Here is a 14949-nt window from a genome sequence, read left to right on the forward strand (position 1 = left end):
TGTAGCACTTTAAAGACTAACAAGATGGTTTATTAGATGATGAGCTTTCGTGGGCCAGACCCACTTCTGAGGAAGTGGGTCTGGCCCACAAAAGCTCATCATCTAATAAACCATCTTGTTAGTCTTTAAAGTGCTACATAGTCCTGTATTTTGTTTCAGCTACACCAGACTAACACAGCTACATTTCTATCACTATTCTGTTAGCCTATAAGGTGCCACAGAACTCGTTAGTTATACTTCTGTATTGCCCATTTCTTTCAGTATTGATTCCAGAATCTACAAGGGCTTAGGATAGACAATATGAGCCCATCAGTTTACAGGCTGACCAGTTCCCTGTAATTACATCGATATTTCTTACAGGTCAAAAAGGGGAAATGCTCTCTCAGTTTCTCTTTACTCATAGTAGTTTCTCTTTACTCTTTACTCAACTGTAGTTTGCTGTACTCCCATGTATGTGTTTTTGAAAATGTTAACACTAGAATATTAGCTTAAAGCTTTATATGGGGCTGCCAAGAATTGATAACATTGTATTTCTGGGAGGGAACATGCTTTGGGTAGCATGCTTTACTCATGTTCTGCGGAAATTAGCTTTGCTTATTGTTTTGAGATGGAAACACTTTAAATGAATAGTTGTCTATGGAAAAAGCAGCTTTCCCCAGGAAAGCTATTCAGCAGCCTCTCATCCTCATGATTGCTGAGCTCTGTATCCCAACCTAGACTAATCATTTGGCAGTGGTATCTTAGCAGTAAGAGAGAAACTGGCAGATGGGGTATTCTCAAACCTTCACTTGTGTGCAGTCAGGCATCCATTATGTTCAATGCTCCCTGTTATCCTTCCCCCTCCCCTCTCAATGTGTTTTATTTTCTTCTTCTAAGCCAGGAGAATGCAATTACACTATGCATTTCTGCTGGTTTGTCTTCCTGTTTCTTTACATACACTGGATGCCATTAAATATGGACCTAACACAGCAATTTCTACTGTAGACTATAACAACAAGCTATTTTTACTGTAACACAGTGAACAGTAAATCTCTTTAATGGCACCTACTGCCTCTCTTTTGTCAGGTTAACCTTGATACTCTGTAGTGAACTCTATAGGTACTGGTCTGGTTCCCATTTTTATTATATATTTTATTATGTTTATATCACTGAAATCAGGGTCAGCAGTCAGATTCTGTGCCCTTTTCTTGTTCACATGTATATACTAAAACTTTCCTGAAGAGAAATACATCCTTTTACAGGAAAAAAAATTACAGGTGAAGGAAGAAGACTTTCTCTATATACTGTAACATTAGCACCTGCCATGTATCAACTTTTCATCTTAATGTAATCTACAAAATGTGATTTTAATAATGGCATTGTATATGAGCCATTGTATATCATACAACATCAGTACATCTGTTGCGCCCCAAACTTCAGTGTACTTTTCCTTGTTTTGTCAGTGATACAGAATTAATTAGACAATCTTTAAATGGAATAAGTGTGCTTGATGTGTTTGAAGTCAATAATGCTATGCTAAAAGTTCTTTTTTTAAATTTATTTTTGAAAATACATTTGAATGGAAAACATTTGGCTTTTTGATTAAAAATCAACACAATACAAAAACAAATCTTAAATACTGGGGTTTTGTTTTGTTGTTTCTGAATGGTGATTCTCACCCACTTCTTTCACCTTTCTTGCCTCTTCTTTCCTCCATTTTACCACTGGAAGGAGGGGAAAAGAAGAGGGTAGAGAGAAAACAAATAACAAAGGCTGTTAACATTTGTTCAGTTTTTAATTTCTTCAATCAAAATGGAAAATTTCAAAAAAAATTAGAATTCTTTCTAAATGAAACATTTTCAAACATATTTTCAAACATACTGATCATTTTTAACCAGTTCTGGTTTTGACAATTCTTTAACCCATTCAAAAGAATGGAGAGCAAACTGCTAATCGGTTCAGGGCAGGGAAAGTTCATCCAGAACTATGGAAAGTTCTCTGGGGATACATAGGTCCCTGCTTTGGCTGCTTCTGTTTCAACTGCCTGGAGTCTCTGGTTGGCTCCTCTCAGCATTTTTTTCCAAGGAAACGTGCAACATCATGGTCCTGATTCATGGCTGGGCTCCCAGATGCTACCAATAATAACCATTAGAAAATAGTGTCAGTCTGAACTGCAGCTTCCCACTTCTATTTTACGTCTATTGTCAGTGTGTATGACAAAGATTTAAGTCATTTGCGTACACTTCCTGCAAGTTGTTCTTTATTAATTAACTCGTTACTTAATTTTTCTAATGGGAACATTTGTTTGATTTTTTCCCCCAGCTATTTTCTGTTGATGTATAATTACTTATAGTAATTTATAGAATGAACCATTTGATGTAGGAAGCTGAAATTCTTTGAATAAGAAATTGGAAGAATCTAATTGCTGGGAAGAAAAGAAAATGGCCAACTAGAATACTGTAGCTGAAGTTGAGGTGCTTATGTCTGCTTACTGTGGTATTTTCACCTTGGTAAGTCGACAGCTGATGCTCTCCCAGCAACTCTGCTGACTCTTCTTGTTTTGGCAGAGTACCAGATTCAACAGGTAAGCATTTGGTGGTTGATTTATCATGTCAATTTATACTAGACATGATAAATCAACCCCCACTGGACTGATCACTGCCCATCAATCTAGTGGGTAGTGGAGATGTGCCATAAATGGGTGCTGAGCTCTTTTGAAAATCTGGCCCTGTGTCTTTAAAGCATGGAGTTCTATGGCCCTAATCCTGCTTTCTATCTTGAGTCGCTCCAGGTTAAACTTCTGGTCCAGCAACATCTGTGGTCCAGCAGGGCCACGGATGTTGCTGGACCAAAGAGCCCCAGAGCAATCCAAGCCTGCCTGGGAACCCCCTGCATCAATGAGGCCAAGCAGTGGCTGGGGAGCCCCTGGTGTCAGTGGGGCCAGGTAGCGACTGGGGAGCTCTCACCCTGCCTGGGGAACCCCTGGAATTAGCAGGGCTATGTGGCCGGGAAGCCCCAGCCTCAACCGAGGAACCCCTGGCACAGATAAGCTGCCTGTGGCTGAGTGGCCCTGGCCAGAAATCCCAGCAAACTGCTGGTGGAAATGGGGTCAGGGTGACTGGGCAGCCTCCACCGGGGAACCCCTGGCAAAAGCAGGGCTGGTGGAGACAGGCAGCCTCAGCTGGGGAACCTGCGGAATCCCCAGCGTCACCAGAACAGCCCCAGCAGTAAGCTGGGATGGCTGGGTGGCCCTGGCTGGGGAATCCCCGCCGGCAACAGGGCCGGCGGTGCTAGGTGGCCACAGCTGGGAGCCCCGGGGAACAGGACCAGCTGCAGCCAAGGGATCCCCAAACTCTGGGAGACCCTGGGGCAGCAGGTAGGCAGCAAAGTGGAAAGCCCCATGCAGGTCCCGCTTTAGCAGGGGCAGCAGCCATGCAGGGAGCCCCAGGGGGAGGAGCCCAAGAGCAGGACAGTCAGCAGGGGAGCACTGACCTTCCCTGGTCTGACAAACTCCCTGGTCCAAGACAGCTCAGGTCACAAGGGTGCCAGACCACGGAGGTCCAGCCTGAACATTGTAAGCTGCTAAGGTGACTGAGAGATCTTAGGAGTGAATAGGCAGAAAAATCCACGAGCTAGAATAGAGAACTATTGATGTGCAGGTGTAGAATAAATGTACAGTTTGGACCTCCCTGGTCTGACACCTTTGGAACCTGACTGGTCCCAGTTGAGGGATTTTTCTAGACATGGGGAGGTCATTTTATTGCTGCTGGCACCCCTGTTACCGACCCCCACAGGTTTCCTGGCTCCCCCCACAGCCCAGATGAGCCGAGTGTCAGCTCTTGGCTCCTTCCAAGCCCTGCTGAGCTATGCACTGACTCTTAGCCTCCCTGCAGCCCAGCTGAGCCATGCTCCAGCTCCCTGTTCCCCGCAGCCCAACTGATCTGTGCGTTGGCTCTTGCCCCGCCTCACAGCCCACATGCCAGCCCTTGGGCCCGCACCTTCCTGCAGTGCACTGGGACTCTGATCCTGGAACATCCATGGTCATTACAAAGCATGGATGTTGTTGGACCTGAGAATTCCGGACTTTAGAGGTGCAACCTGTATTGTTGTCTTCCTAGAGCCATGGATCTGCCCATTACTTCAGTTTGCTCTGATACGCTTGTTTTGTATTATTGTGTGTGTGTGAGAGAGACATGGACTTCAATCCCAGTAAAGATTCATAGAAGCATATAAATTCAAGATTCATAGAAGCATAAAAGAACCTTTGTACGAGAAAGAGGGTCTTCAGAGTATTACTCACAGAGTGAGAGATAATGATTCTTATTAATTAAGAAAACATTTTTTTAAAAGACTGAAAAATTAATAACTGTAATTTGATAAATTTACCAAATGGTATGCGAGTAGCAGTAGCATGCAATCAGTGCGTTCTGTGAAATAATCAAAATATTGTTTCTGCATCGCATTGCATTGCATTGAATGTTATGGAACATAGATGGGCATAATAAAGGGCCTTCTGCTCATAACCTTTCTCACACATAGTAAAACCTGATAACTGAGGGTATGTCTACACTACAGCACTATTTGTAATTAACTTAATTTGAAATAGTTAGTTCGAATTAAGCTAATTCAAAATAATGCATCTAGACACAAAAACTATTTCGAAATCTCATTTTGCTATTTCAAAATAGCACGTCCACACTGAGTGGACCCTGAATTGAAGTTAAGGCTGGCCAGAACCAGTGCCGGCAGGGCACCAGGTTGGGATTTAGTGTGTGGGGCTGCTGCCTGAGGCTAACTGAGCTCCATGCTTAAAGGGACCCTACCCCAACCCCGGACAGACAGTTCTCAGGGTTCCCTGCTTGCTTGTCTACCTCGATGAGTGACAGCAAAGCAGTCCTGTCTTGGAGTGCCTTGAGTGCCCACACTCGGGACACCACAGCACTCAGCCACATGGGCATGCCAGTGCATCTCGTGGGGTCGTTGCCATTAGTCCGGCTGCACTTGCTGCAGGCTGCCATACGGGGGGTTCATTGGGGGGCTGTCAGGATCCAGGAGGCCCTGAGGGAGAGCATCCACCCCGAGGAGCCTTCAGAACCTCCCCGGTCCTCCTCACCAGGGGCTTGTGCCCCATTCCTCCCTCACGTCCTTCCATTTACCCCTCCCTAGCCCTCCTTCCTGATGTCAAATAAAAGACACGTATGTTCAAAAATAGAAACTGGGTTTACTGAACAAAACTGGGGCGGGGATGATGAACCTCTGGGGAGACTGGGAAAAGGAGGTGAGAGAGGGGAAGAGAGAGGGTGGAAGAGGGGAGGGGGAAACCTGGGATGAGGGAGCTGGAAGGGGAAAGCAAGGGGAATAAGGGAGAGGGGAAGCTCAGGGCTCAGGATTGGAGATCTTGCCGGACCAACCTGACTTTCATGCAAACCTGCTCCTGGGTTCGCATGTGGCCTTTGGCGGCCAGGCTGGCAGCTATCCTGCCATAGACGGCCGCATTCTTCTGTCTAGTGTGGAGATCATGGACATTAGCAGCATCCCCCCCAAGTTTGAATAATGTCCATGATCTCCACCCTGGACCAGGAAGGTGCCCACCTTCTCCAGCCCCTGTCAGGCTCTTGGGAGCTGGCAGACTGCTCCTGGGGAGCGGTGGAGGGCTGGCTGCCAGTGGCTTGCTGGCTCATGTTTTGGGGCTACTGGGTCAGGGGCCCCGGTGGCCACTGCTGGCTCTGGGCTGGCAGGCTTGGAGCTGGCACAGGCACAGTGGCCAGGTTCTACCCCTTTAATGTCTCCGGGGCTTGGGGAGAGGAGAGTAAGTTTTCCTGGTTGTGCCCAGAGTGGCCACCAGGGCTCCCTGGGAAGGGCTGGAGGCCCCCTATGTCGAATTAAGTGTCTACACAGCACTTAATTCGAAATAGCTATTTTGAGTTTGGTGTTACTCCTCGTAGAATGAGGTTTACCAAATTCGAAATAAGGGCTCCGCTATTTCGAATTTATTTTGAAATAGCAGTTTGCCTGTGTAGATGCTATTAAAATTAATTAGAAATAACTGCTGTTATTTTGAATTATCTTTGTAGTGTAGACATACACTAAATGAATGTGGTCAGTATAGTCTTGCCAAGCCGCAACAATTGGCCTGCAAATAGATCCTTAGTTCTAGTTGTGCTACACTATTTTGTCTTATCAAATGATGGTGTTTCATTGCCTATGATTCATTTTGGATGTACAGAAATTGTAATGGTCTCACTGTTTGCCCATTGATGCTCATTGTCAGTTTCTGTATTAATAACCTACTTTATCCTCTAATTCCCTTATTAACCTTCATCCCTCAGTACTGTAACATATTGTTAATCTCTCGCTTTTTAACAGTGGCTGAGAAAACCAAAGAGCAAGTGTCTAATGTCGGGGGAGCTGTGGTGACGGGAGTGACAGCAGTAGCACACAAGACAGTGGAAGGAGCAGGCAATATTGCTGCAGCCACTGGCTTAGTCAAGAAGGATCAGATGGCTAAACAGGTTTGTTTTATTTACCAGGTTTTTTTTAAGGTGAGGAAGTGAGGTCTTTGTGGAGTCTCTGTGAATCCACCAGGGTAAGGGCCTAGGTAATGAGAATAGCTGGCTGGAGGGGTGTATGCCTGTCTCTTGATCTGGTGAGTGTATTTGTGAGGACAGCAAAGGGCTCCTGGAAGTTAGGAGCATCAATGGGAGTTGAGCATGTAGTTTCTTTCTAGTTCCTTTGAAAATATCAGCCTGTATTAGCATAGAAAACATTAATGTGTACATTAAGGATGGTCCTGAATGCCATGCCTTCTAATGGGTCAAACTAGAATGCTGGAACTGTATGTAGTGACTATCATTTTGGGCATTGAACATGTGACCTCCAAAGCTAAAAAGCATAAGCTGCTACAACTTGAGTTCAAGAGCCAACTCATATCCTCTGGACTGGGCACAGAAGGAGACGTAACATATACTCACTGGTTGATTACATTGGCATGCTCAAACTTAAAAAGTTTGCAGCAGACTGCTACCTCTCTACTTATAATAAGATGAACTCAAAGCTGCCTCTGAATTTCTTTTATCGCTGCAGGTCAGATTCCTTTCTAGCATGTTTGTAAAAATAATTCCAGTTATTTTTGTTCCAGCACATAGGCTGCTCAGTTATCCTATACCATCAGTTAGCATATTTTTGTATCTGATACATTACAGTTATATTCCTATATTTGCACCAGAGAAAAAGTGTGGTTTCAGATACTAAAGTGTGGTAACTGTTGATAAATGATGACTTCTTAATGACAATCACTGTGTATATTGATCTCTTTGGACAAAAACAACCAAAAGACAGACGTAAAACAGCTCATGTTATGTTTTATGCATAAATGTATATTTTAAAGTGAAAGAAAAATAGAATATAAAGAGAAAAGCATTAGCAAAACAATGGATTTTAAATTTCAAATATTATGCTGCATTTAGACTGAATAAGTTGTTCTGTGTAATCTTCCCCCTGTATTTAATAGCAAGATAAGCTGTCAAAATTGAATTCTTTCCAGTAACTCTTTTATATCTTTACTATCTGTTTTAAGACAGACGGATATGCACTTTGGGTTTCTTTGTTGTTTTAGAAAAAGAGTTAGACTGTAAGTAGACATTTGTTGCATAGAAGTAGGTTGGTCTCAAAACATCACGTTGTTTTGTTAGTTTTTTAAAGCAATTTCCTGTTTTATTTTTAATCCTTTTCAATTCAAATGGAGAGAAAATGCCTTAATGTGTCCCAGGTGCTTTCTACAAGCTGTTCTTTAGCATTTAGAAAATTATATTCTAATGAACTCTCAGGGGATATATACAAAGAGTGAAAAGTTCTTAGAGCCTCACACCCTTATTTTCTGCTAAGGTTTGGTTGTGTCTTTTCCGTGGCTTTACAGGGGAAATTTCATTTTTTTGCTGTTGCATATATAGCTGTTGCACATATAGCTAACCATAACAATAAAATTGCATCTGTAGAACCAAGGAACATATGCAGTGCATATTCATATTATTCCACAATCTTATAAATAGCATAATATAATCTAAAAGTAGTTGAGATTTTGTACTTTGAATGTGGAGAACCAATTTTTTCTATTGCTTGTACTGTCATTATTTATCCATTCTTCTTTATTTAAGTTGCAGTTCTTAAAGCCTTTTGGGGGATTGTGCTACCCACTCCATTAGTATTCAAATCTCCTAGGCACTTTTGAGGTTTATGACTTACTGTTTTTGCAGAAGAGGAACAGTTATCTAGAACATGAAAAGTTATGAAGTTCAGCCATTTAAAAACTTTTTATAACAAAGTGGGATGAGGATTTCTACTGTGTGCAATTCAAAAATGGGTGAATGGATTTTGCACCAATTTGCCAGTAAAATTCATATTTGGGTTGGGACCAAGAATGGAATATGGTGTCAGCCAAAAATGACTACTTTTCCAATAGAACATGTCAGAACACATAACATTGGAGCATACAATGGACATTATTAGATGCAGTGTGTGTCTGTCCTTCTGTCAGTCTGTTTTATGCAAGTTAAGTAGGTCCTAACCCTTGCTAGTGTCCAGTCCATAACAAGAACTTTCTATTCTTACTAATAAATTAACTATTTTAGCTCAATTGTTGGAAGTCTGGGTATGTCTACACTACAGCACTAATTCGAATTAACTTAATTCAAATTAGTTAATTCGAACTAAGCTAATTCGAACTAGTGCATCTAGACCTAAAAACTAATTTGAATTAGCGTTTTGCTAATTCAAACTAGCATATCCACATTAAGTGGACCCTGAACCGAAGTTAAGGCTGGCCGGAACAGGTGCCGGCAGGGCATCAGGTTAGGACTTAGAGCGTGGAGCTGCTGCCTCAGGCTAGCCGAGGGCTGTGCTTAAAGGGACCCGACCCCCACCCCGGACAGACAGTTCTCAAGGTTCCCTGCTTGCCTGTCTACCTCGATGAGGGACAGCAAAGCAGTCCTGACTTGGAGTGCCCTGAGTGCCTGCACTCGGCACATCACAGCACTCGGCCATCATCCCGGCTGCACTTGCTGCAGGCTGCCATGTGGGGGGTTCATTGGGAGGCTGTCAGGATCCAGGTGACCCTGCAGAAGAGCTTCCACCCCAAGGAGCCTGCAGAGCCACCCCAGTGCTCCCCATTGGGGGTGCGTACCCCATTCCTCCCTCACGTCCTTCCACTTACCCCTTCCTAGCCCCCCTTCCTGATGTAAAAAATAAAGGACACGTGTGTTCAAAAATAGAAACTCTCTTTATTTAACAAAACTGGGGGGGGGGAGAATTAACCTCTGGGGAGACTGGGAAAAGGAGGTGGGAGAGGGGAGGGGAAAGCCTGGGAGGAGGGAGCTGGAAGGGGGAAGCCAGGGCAAGAAGGAGGAGGGGAAGTATCAAACTATGGTACGCCATATCTTCAGTACTGTGTACAGATGTGGTCTCCTCACCTCAAAAGAGATGTTTTGGCCTTGGAAAGGGTTCAGAAAAGGGTAACTACAATGATTAGGGATTTGGAAGAGCTCCTAGGTTCGCATGTGGCCTTTGGTGGCCAGGCTGGCAGCTATCCTGCCTAGACGGCCGCATTCCTGTGCCTAGTGCGGAGATCGTGGACATTGGAGGCCTCCCCCCAAACCTCGATGAGGTCCACGATCTCTGCACTAGACCAGGTGGGCGCCTGCCTCTTGTGTCCCTGGGCAGGCTCCTGTGAGCCACCAGCCTGGTCCTGGGAAGAGGCGGAGGGCTGGGTGGCAGCGGGTGGCTGGTTCGTGCCGTGCCAGGTGCAGGGTCTGCTGGCTGGGTGCTGGCAGGCTTGCAACTGGCACAAGCACTGTAGCCAGACCGTGCCCCTTTAAGGGCTCCGGGGCCGGGAGGGGGGCAGAAAAGTTTCCCTGGTTTGGCCCAGAGAGGCCACCAAGGCAAGCTAGGAAGGGCTAGCCTCCCACTAGTTCGAATTAAGTGGCTACACAGCCCTTAATTTGAACTACTTAATTTGAACTAGGCGTTAGTCCTCGTAGAATGAGGTTTACCTAGTTCGAATTAAGCACTCCGCTAGTTCGAATTAAGTTCGAACTAGCGGTTTGTATGTGTAGCGCCTATGAAAGTTAATTTGAACTAACGGCTGTTAGTTCAAATTAACTTTGTAGTGTAGACATACCCTCTGTGCCTTTCTATCCCGAGTTTCTCTTCTCATGGATGGCTGATAATCATGGTTGTTACAAAACAAATAATCTAATAGCCTTCTGTGGAACTGGACTGAAATGGGGTTTCTTTGTACACTGGAATCCAGGATATTTGCCAGTGTTGTGTCACCTTTTGAATTTACTCCAACTTTGTAAGAAATCATGTCTTCCAGTTCATGTTGCTTGCTAAGCACTTACACCTGGATTCTGCAGTTGACAGCACGTGAGCAAACTGATATAGGCTGGGTGGCACACTCAGTAGGCATGGCACTCTGCTTGCACACTTTCAGTTGCAGGATCAGGATCTGTAAGATGCATGGAATCAGATCTATAAATACCTGGCTACAAATCCGTCTAAACAGATAGACACTAATATCTATTTAGTGTGACTTCTCTTGGAGATTAGGTATGATGTAAAATCGCAGAGCTCTGTTATCAGGTGTGCTGTGTTGTTATCAGGGATGGTGTTCCTGATGGCCTGTAATCTATTTTTGTGTGGAATGTTGGTGTATAGAGCTTCTACATCCATGGTAGCCAGAATGGTATTTTCAGGGGGTATGTCTACACTACCCCGCTAGTTCGAACTAGCGGGGTAATGTAGGCATACCGCACTTGCAAATGAAGCCCGGGATTTGAATTTCCCGGGCTTCATTTGCATAAGCGGGGCGCCGCCATTTTTAAAACCCCGCTAGTTCGAACCCCGTGCAGCACGGCTACACGGGGCACGAACTAGGTAGTTCGAACTGGGCTTCCTAGTTCGAACTACCATTACTCCTCGTTGAATGAGGAGTAACGGTAGTTTGAACTAGGAAGCCTAGTTCGAACTACCTAGTTCATGCCCCGTGTAGCCGCGCTGCACGGGGTTCGAACTAGCGGGGTTTTAAAAATGGCGGCACCCCGCTTATGCAAATGAAGCCCGGGAAATTCAAATCCCGGGCTTCATTTGCAAGTGCGGTATGCCTACATTACCCTCCTAGTTCGAACTAGGAGGGTAGTGTAGACATACCCAGGGAGATTATTGATGTTTTGGAGTTTCCTTAGGAAGTCAGTAGTATCGTGGCGGTAGCTGGGAGTGTTGGTTGCATAAAATGGACTAAAAACCCACTACAATCTATCTACCCCTTGGAGATTAGGAAGGGGTTTTCATGAATGATCTTCAAGTATAAAACAGGATAGAAATAGGGTTACCAGATGGCATTAAAAAATACTGGAAACACTTAATCTCAGATGGGGGGCGAGCTGGGAGAGAAGCGGGGCTAGCCGGGAGGAGGCTGGGGGGAATGGGGCTGGCAGGTAGAAGCGGGGCTGTCCGGAGGAGATCGGGCAGATGAGAAGAACTGTCCGACGGGAAGCAGGGCTGGCCGGGAGGAAGTCAGGGGAAGCAGGGCTGGCCGGGGGAGAACCAGCCAGTGGGGAGTGGTAGGAGGGGAACCGGCCAGCAGGAAGCAGGGCTGGCCAGGAGGGGGTCGGGGGTAGCTGGGTTGGCCTGGGAGGGCAGAGCAGGGGGAGAGAATCAGCCAGCGGGGAGCAGGGCTGACCCTGACACACGCAGATCCCAGGATGCTACCCGTCCCGTGCACGGTCCTGGTAGAGCGTACAAGCAAGTCTGGCCCCGGGGATTCCAACCCGCCCCGGCCCCGGCCCCTCTATTGCATAGCTGTGTACTGCCTGGCTCGTAGACATGCTCATGGAGTGTGACTCACACAGCGTGAGCGTGTCTACCAGCCAGGCAGTACTCAACTACATACTGATAATAAAACTTACCTAATTAGGCAAATTGTCTCCACTCAAGATAATCTCATCTGAAGAAGTGGGTTTTTCCCAAGAAAGTTCATGGTACTGTATATATTTTTGTTCATGTAAGGTGCCACAGGACTACTAATTGTTTTTAAAGGGTTTTTTTACATGAGGATTTTGTTATTAAACTAAAACCCTTGTTAGTGTTTATGGATAACAAAGGCATAAAAACAGTAGGAATTTGCAAGTTCCCTTTCCTTTTTTCCTTTTAATGTAATATGGCTGTCATTCTGTGGATTCCTCAGAAAGATGTAACAATTGTTCCACAATGGCTGTTCAGTGAAGGGGGACAGTTAGACCAGCTGAAGCCAACATAAAAACTACCATAAATACAGCTTCCTATTTTTGCTGCTCCTCATTGTCAACCAACTTAAGAACAAAAGAACATAAGAACAGCTATCCTGAGTCAGACCAAAGGTCCATCTAGCCCAGTATCCTGTCTTCCAACATTGGCCAGCGGAACAAGGAGTAACGTGGAACGAGGAGTAACGGTAGTTCGGAATAGGAAGCCTAGTCCAAACTACCTAGTTCGTGCCGCGTGTAGCCGCGGGGCACGGAGTCCGAACTAACGGACATTTAAAAATGGCGGCGCCCGGCAACATGCAAATGAAGCCCGGGAAATTCAAATCCCAGGCTTCATTTGCAACTCCGGTTGACTACATTACCCCCCTAGTTCGAACTAGGGTGGTAGTGTAGACATACCCTCAGAAGGAATGAACAGAACAGATGATCATCTCGTGATCCCTCTCTTGTTCCATTTACCTGCTAACTTTAACCAGTCCCTGCATCTCTTTTGAGGGTCATCTTGTTCAAATTACTCTACACCTGAATCCTTGTCCCTCGTGTATGCAGGGAAGCTCTGAGAAGCATTATGTCCAATGAGAGGTTGGGCATGTCTACACTGGGGAGATTTATTATAATAATAACTCCCCTTATTTTGAAATAATGAAGCAAGTGTCCATACTACAAGCTCGTTATTCAAAATAAAGGGCTTGTTATTTTGAAATAATAACTCCTGCTTGTGAAGAGAAATAGCTTATTTCAAAATAGTTATTTCAGGAGTTATTATTTCAAAATAACTTCTTTCCAAGTAACTCCCTAGAGATAGTTGTTGTGGCTAACGTACCACAATAGAGTCTCGTGTGTGGGATGTTCCTTTAACTTTTGATGAGACAAGAATAACTCTTAACTTGAACTAAACCACCAAACACAACAGGGAGCTCTATGCACTTATTATTTGTACATTTGGGCTGAATTCCAAGTTTACTTTTTCATTGATGGAATGTTTGTTTCTATTTTTCTTCTCATTTTTGTTAAACACACAATGGGATGCCCTGGGCGGTAGCCTGGTTGGCCTGTACCTTGGGCCAGCTCTGCATCCTAGACCCCTCATCGTCTCTACAGAAAAGTGCGGTCCTTGACCATCTTCCAAAATCTTGGAGTGGACCTCCACCAAAAATTATTGCCCACTCCTACTATAGAGGTTATGCTGGAAAAAATCATCAAGATTCGGTTATAATCTGGATGTGAGGGCCTAGAGAGAGGTCCCAGCTGAAGATGGCATTCAGTGACAGATAGGATTATGTTTTTATCCATAGTCTTCAAGAAAGAAGGAAGCCTGGAATATTTCAGTATTATATTCATTTACAAAACGCCCTACCTGAAATCTACATTTCATTTACATTTGTTTTAAAGTCAACTAGGGTATGTCTACACTACCCTCCTACTTCGAAATAGGAGGGTAATGTAGGCATACCCCTAGGGAGCTGCTCCCTCTGCTCGTGGTGCTTGCCTATCCCCCTCAATCTGGCTGCTTTCGCTTTGCTGAGACAGCCTGATGATGCAATGATGTGATTCTGTCGCCTGGCAGGAATATTCTGTCATCCTGCAGGAAAAACTTTATATATAAATATACAGGGCTCACCGAGCAGCAGTGAGCTCCATTCGCCAGCCGTGCGGTTCTGCGCATGCGCAGATTGCTCCGCGCCGGCTCTTCCGGGGTGTAATCTACTCGCTACAGGCGAGTAGATTACACTATTTGTCAATCCCTGTATATATATATATATATATATATAGAGAGAGAGAGAGAGAGAGAGAGAGAGAGAGAGAGAGAGAGAGAGGTAATTGACTGTCTCCTGGTAGCAAAGATAGCAAGAGAAACCTCCTGACTTCTAATCCTATTAGAAGGAAACCATGAGAAATACCATTCAGGTTTCTTTTGAGAAGTGACTTGATTGGTAGGTTAAAATGCAAATGAAGTCCTTTGCTTTTAGACGGCCATCCCAACTGCAGATACACATACTACGTTGCTGGCAACAATGTGTTATGGAGATACCCGAAAAAGCTTCTCCATCCAGGGATATACTGTCCTCCTTGCTTCCTGGAATTTGATGCTCATTTGATCAATGGATTTACTGTTTATTTTCCATACATTTTGTTTTATATCCTGTGCTTTTTCTCTCACTCATTCTTTCCCTTTTCTCCGGCTTCCCCTCCTCACTCCTGTACATTTCTTCTTTAATGTCCTTTCCAATTAACTTAATTTCCCCTCCAGCAGGTTAGAGGCTGATATGTTTGTCTCCTCTAATTCATATTAAGAGTGTGTTAGATGAATCTTTTTAGTTAATGTGACACCAGTTCTCTTTCAGTGTCCCACTCTTTCCCATGGGGAGGATCTCTTGAAATGTTCACTCAAATGTATTTTTCTTGGACTAAATAAAGTAGCAAAACCTATATTAAATATGCAGGGGGATGCTGCTTTCTAGGGGTACGTCTAAACTACATGGCTCCATTGATGGAGCCATGTAGATTAGTGTACTTGAAAAAGGGAAATGAAGCGGCGATTTAAATAATCACCGCTTCATTTACATCAAAATGGTCACCGCACTGTGCTGATCAGCTGATTGTCGACACTGCGCGGCAGTCTAAATGGGGATCTGCCAATCCCAGAACCCTTCATCGGCAGATCCTGTAAGCC

The 14949-nt window shown here is 44.7% G+C and overlaps 1 protein-coding gene across 2 annotated transcripts in view; it reads left to right on the forward strand.

The window, feature by feature from the left end:
* The window catches only part of SNCA (synuclein alpha), a 104336-nt gene that overhangs the window by 19980 nt on the left and 69407 nt on the right, over positions 1-14949 (forward strand). For both annotated transcript variants that reach the window (XM_075929594.2, XM_075929593.2), the window contains one exon: positions 6346-6491. In XM_075929594.2, the coding sequence (XP_075785709.1) occupies positions 6346-6491 (146 nt within the window). The remainder of the gene's footprint in view (positions 1-6345; positions 6492-14949) is intronic.

Source organism: Pelodiscus sinensis, chromosome 4 (assembly GCF_052426305.1).
Source record: "Pelodiscus sinensis isolate ZL-2025 chromosome 4, ASM5242630v1, whole genome shotgun sequence".
NCBI classification, from domain to species: domain Eukaryota; kingdom Metazoa; phylum Chordata; order Testudines; family Trionychidae; genus Pelodiscus; species Pelodiscus sinensis.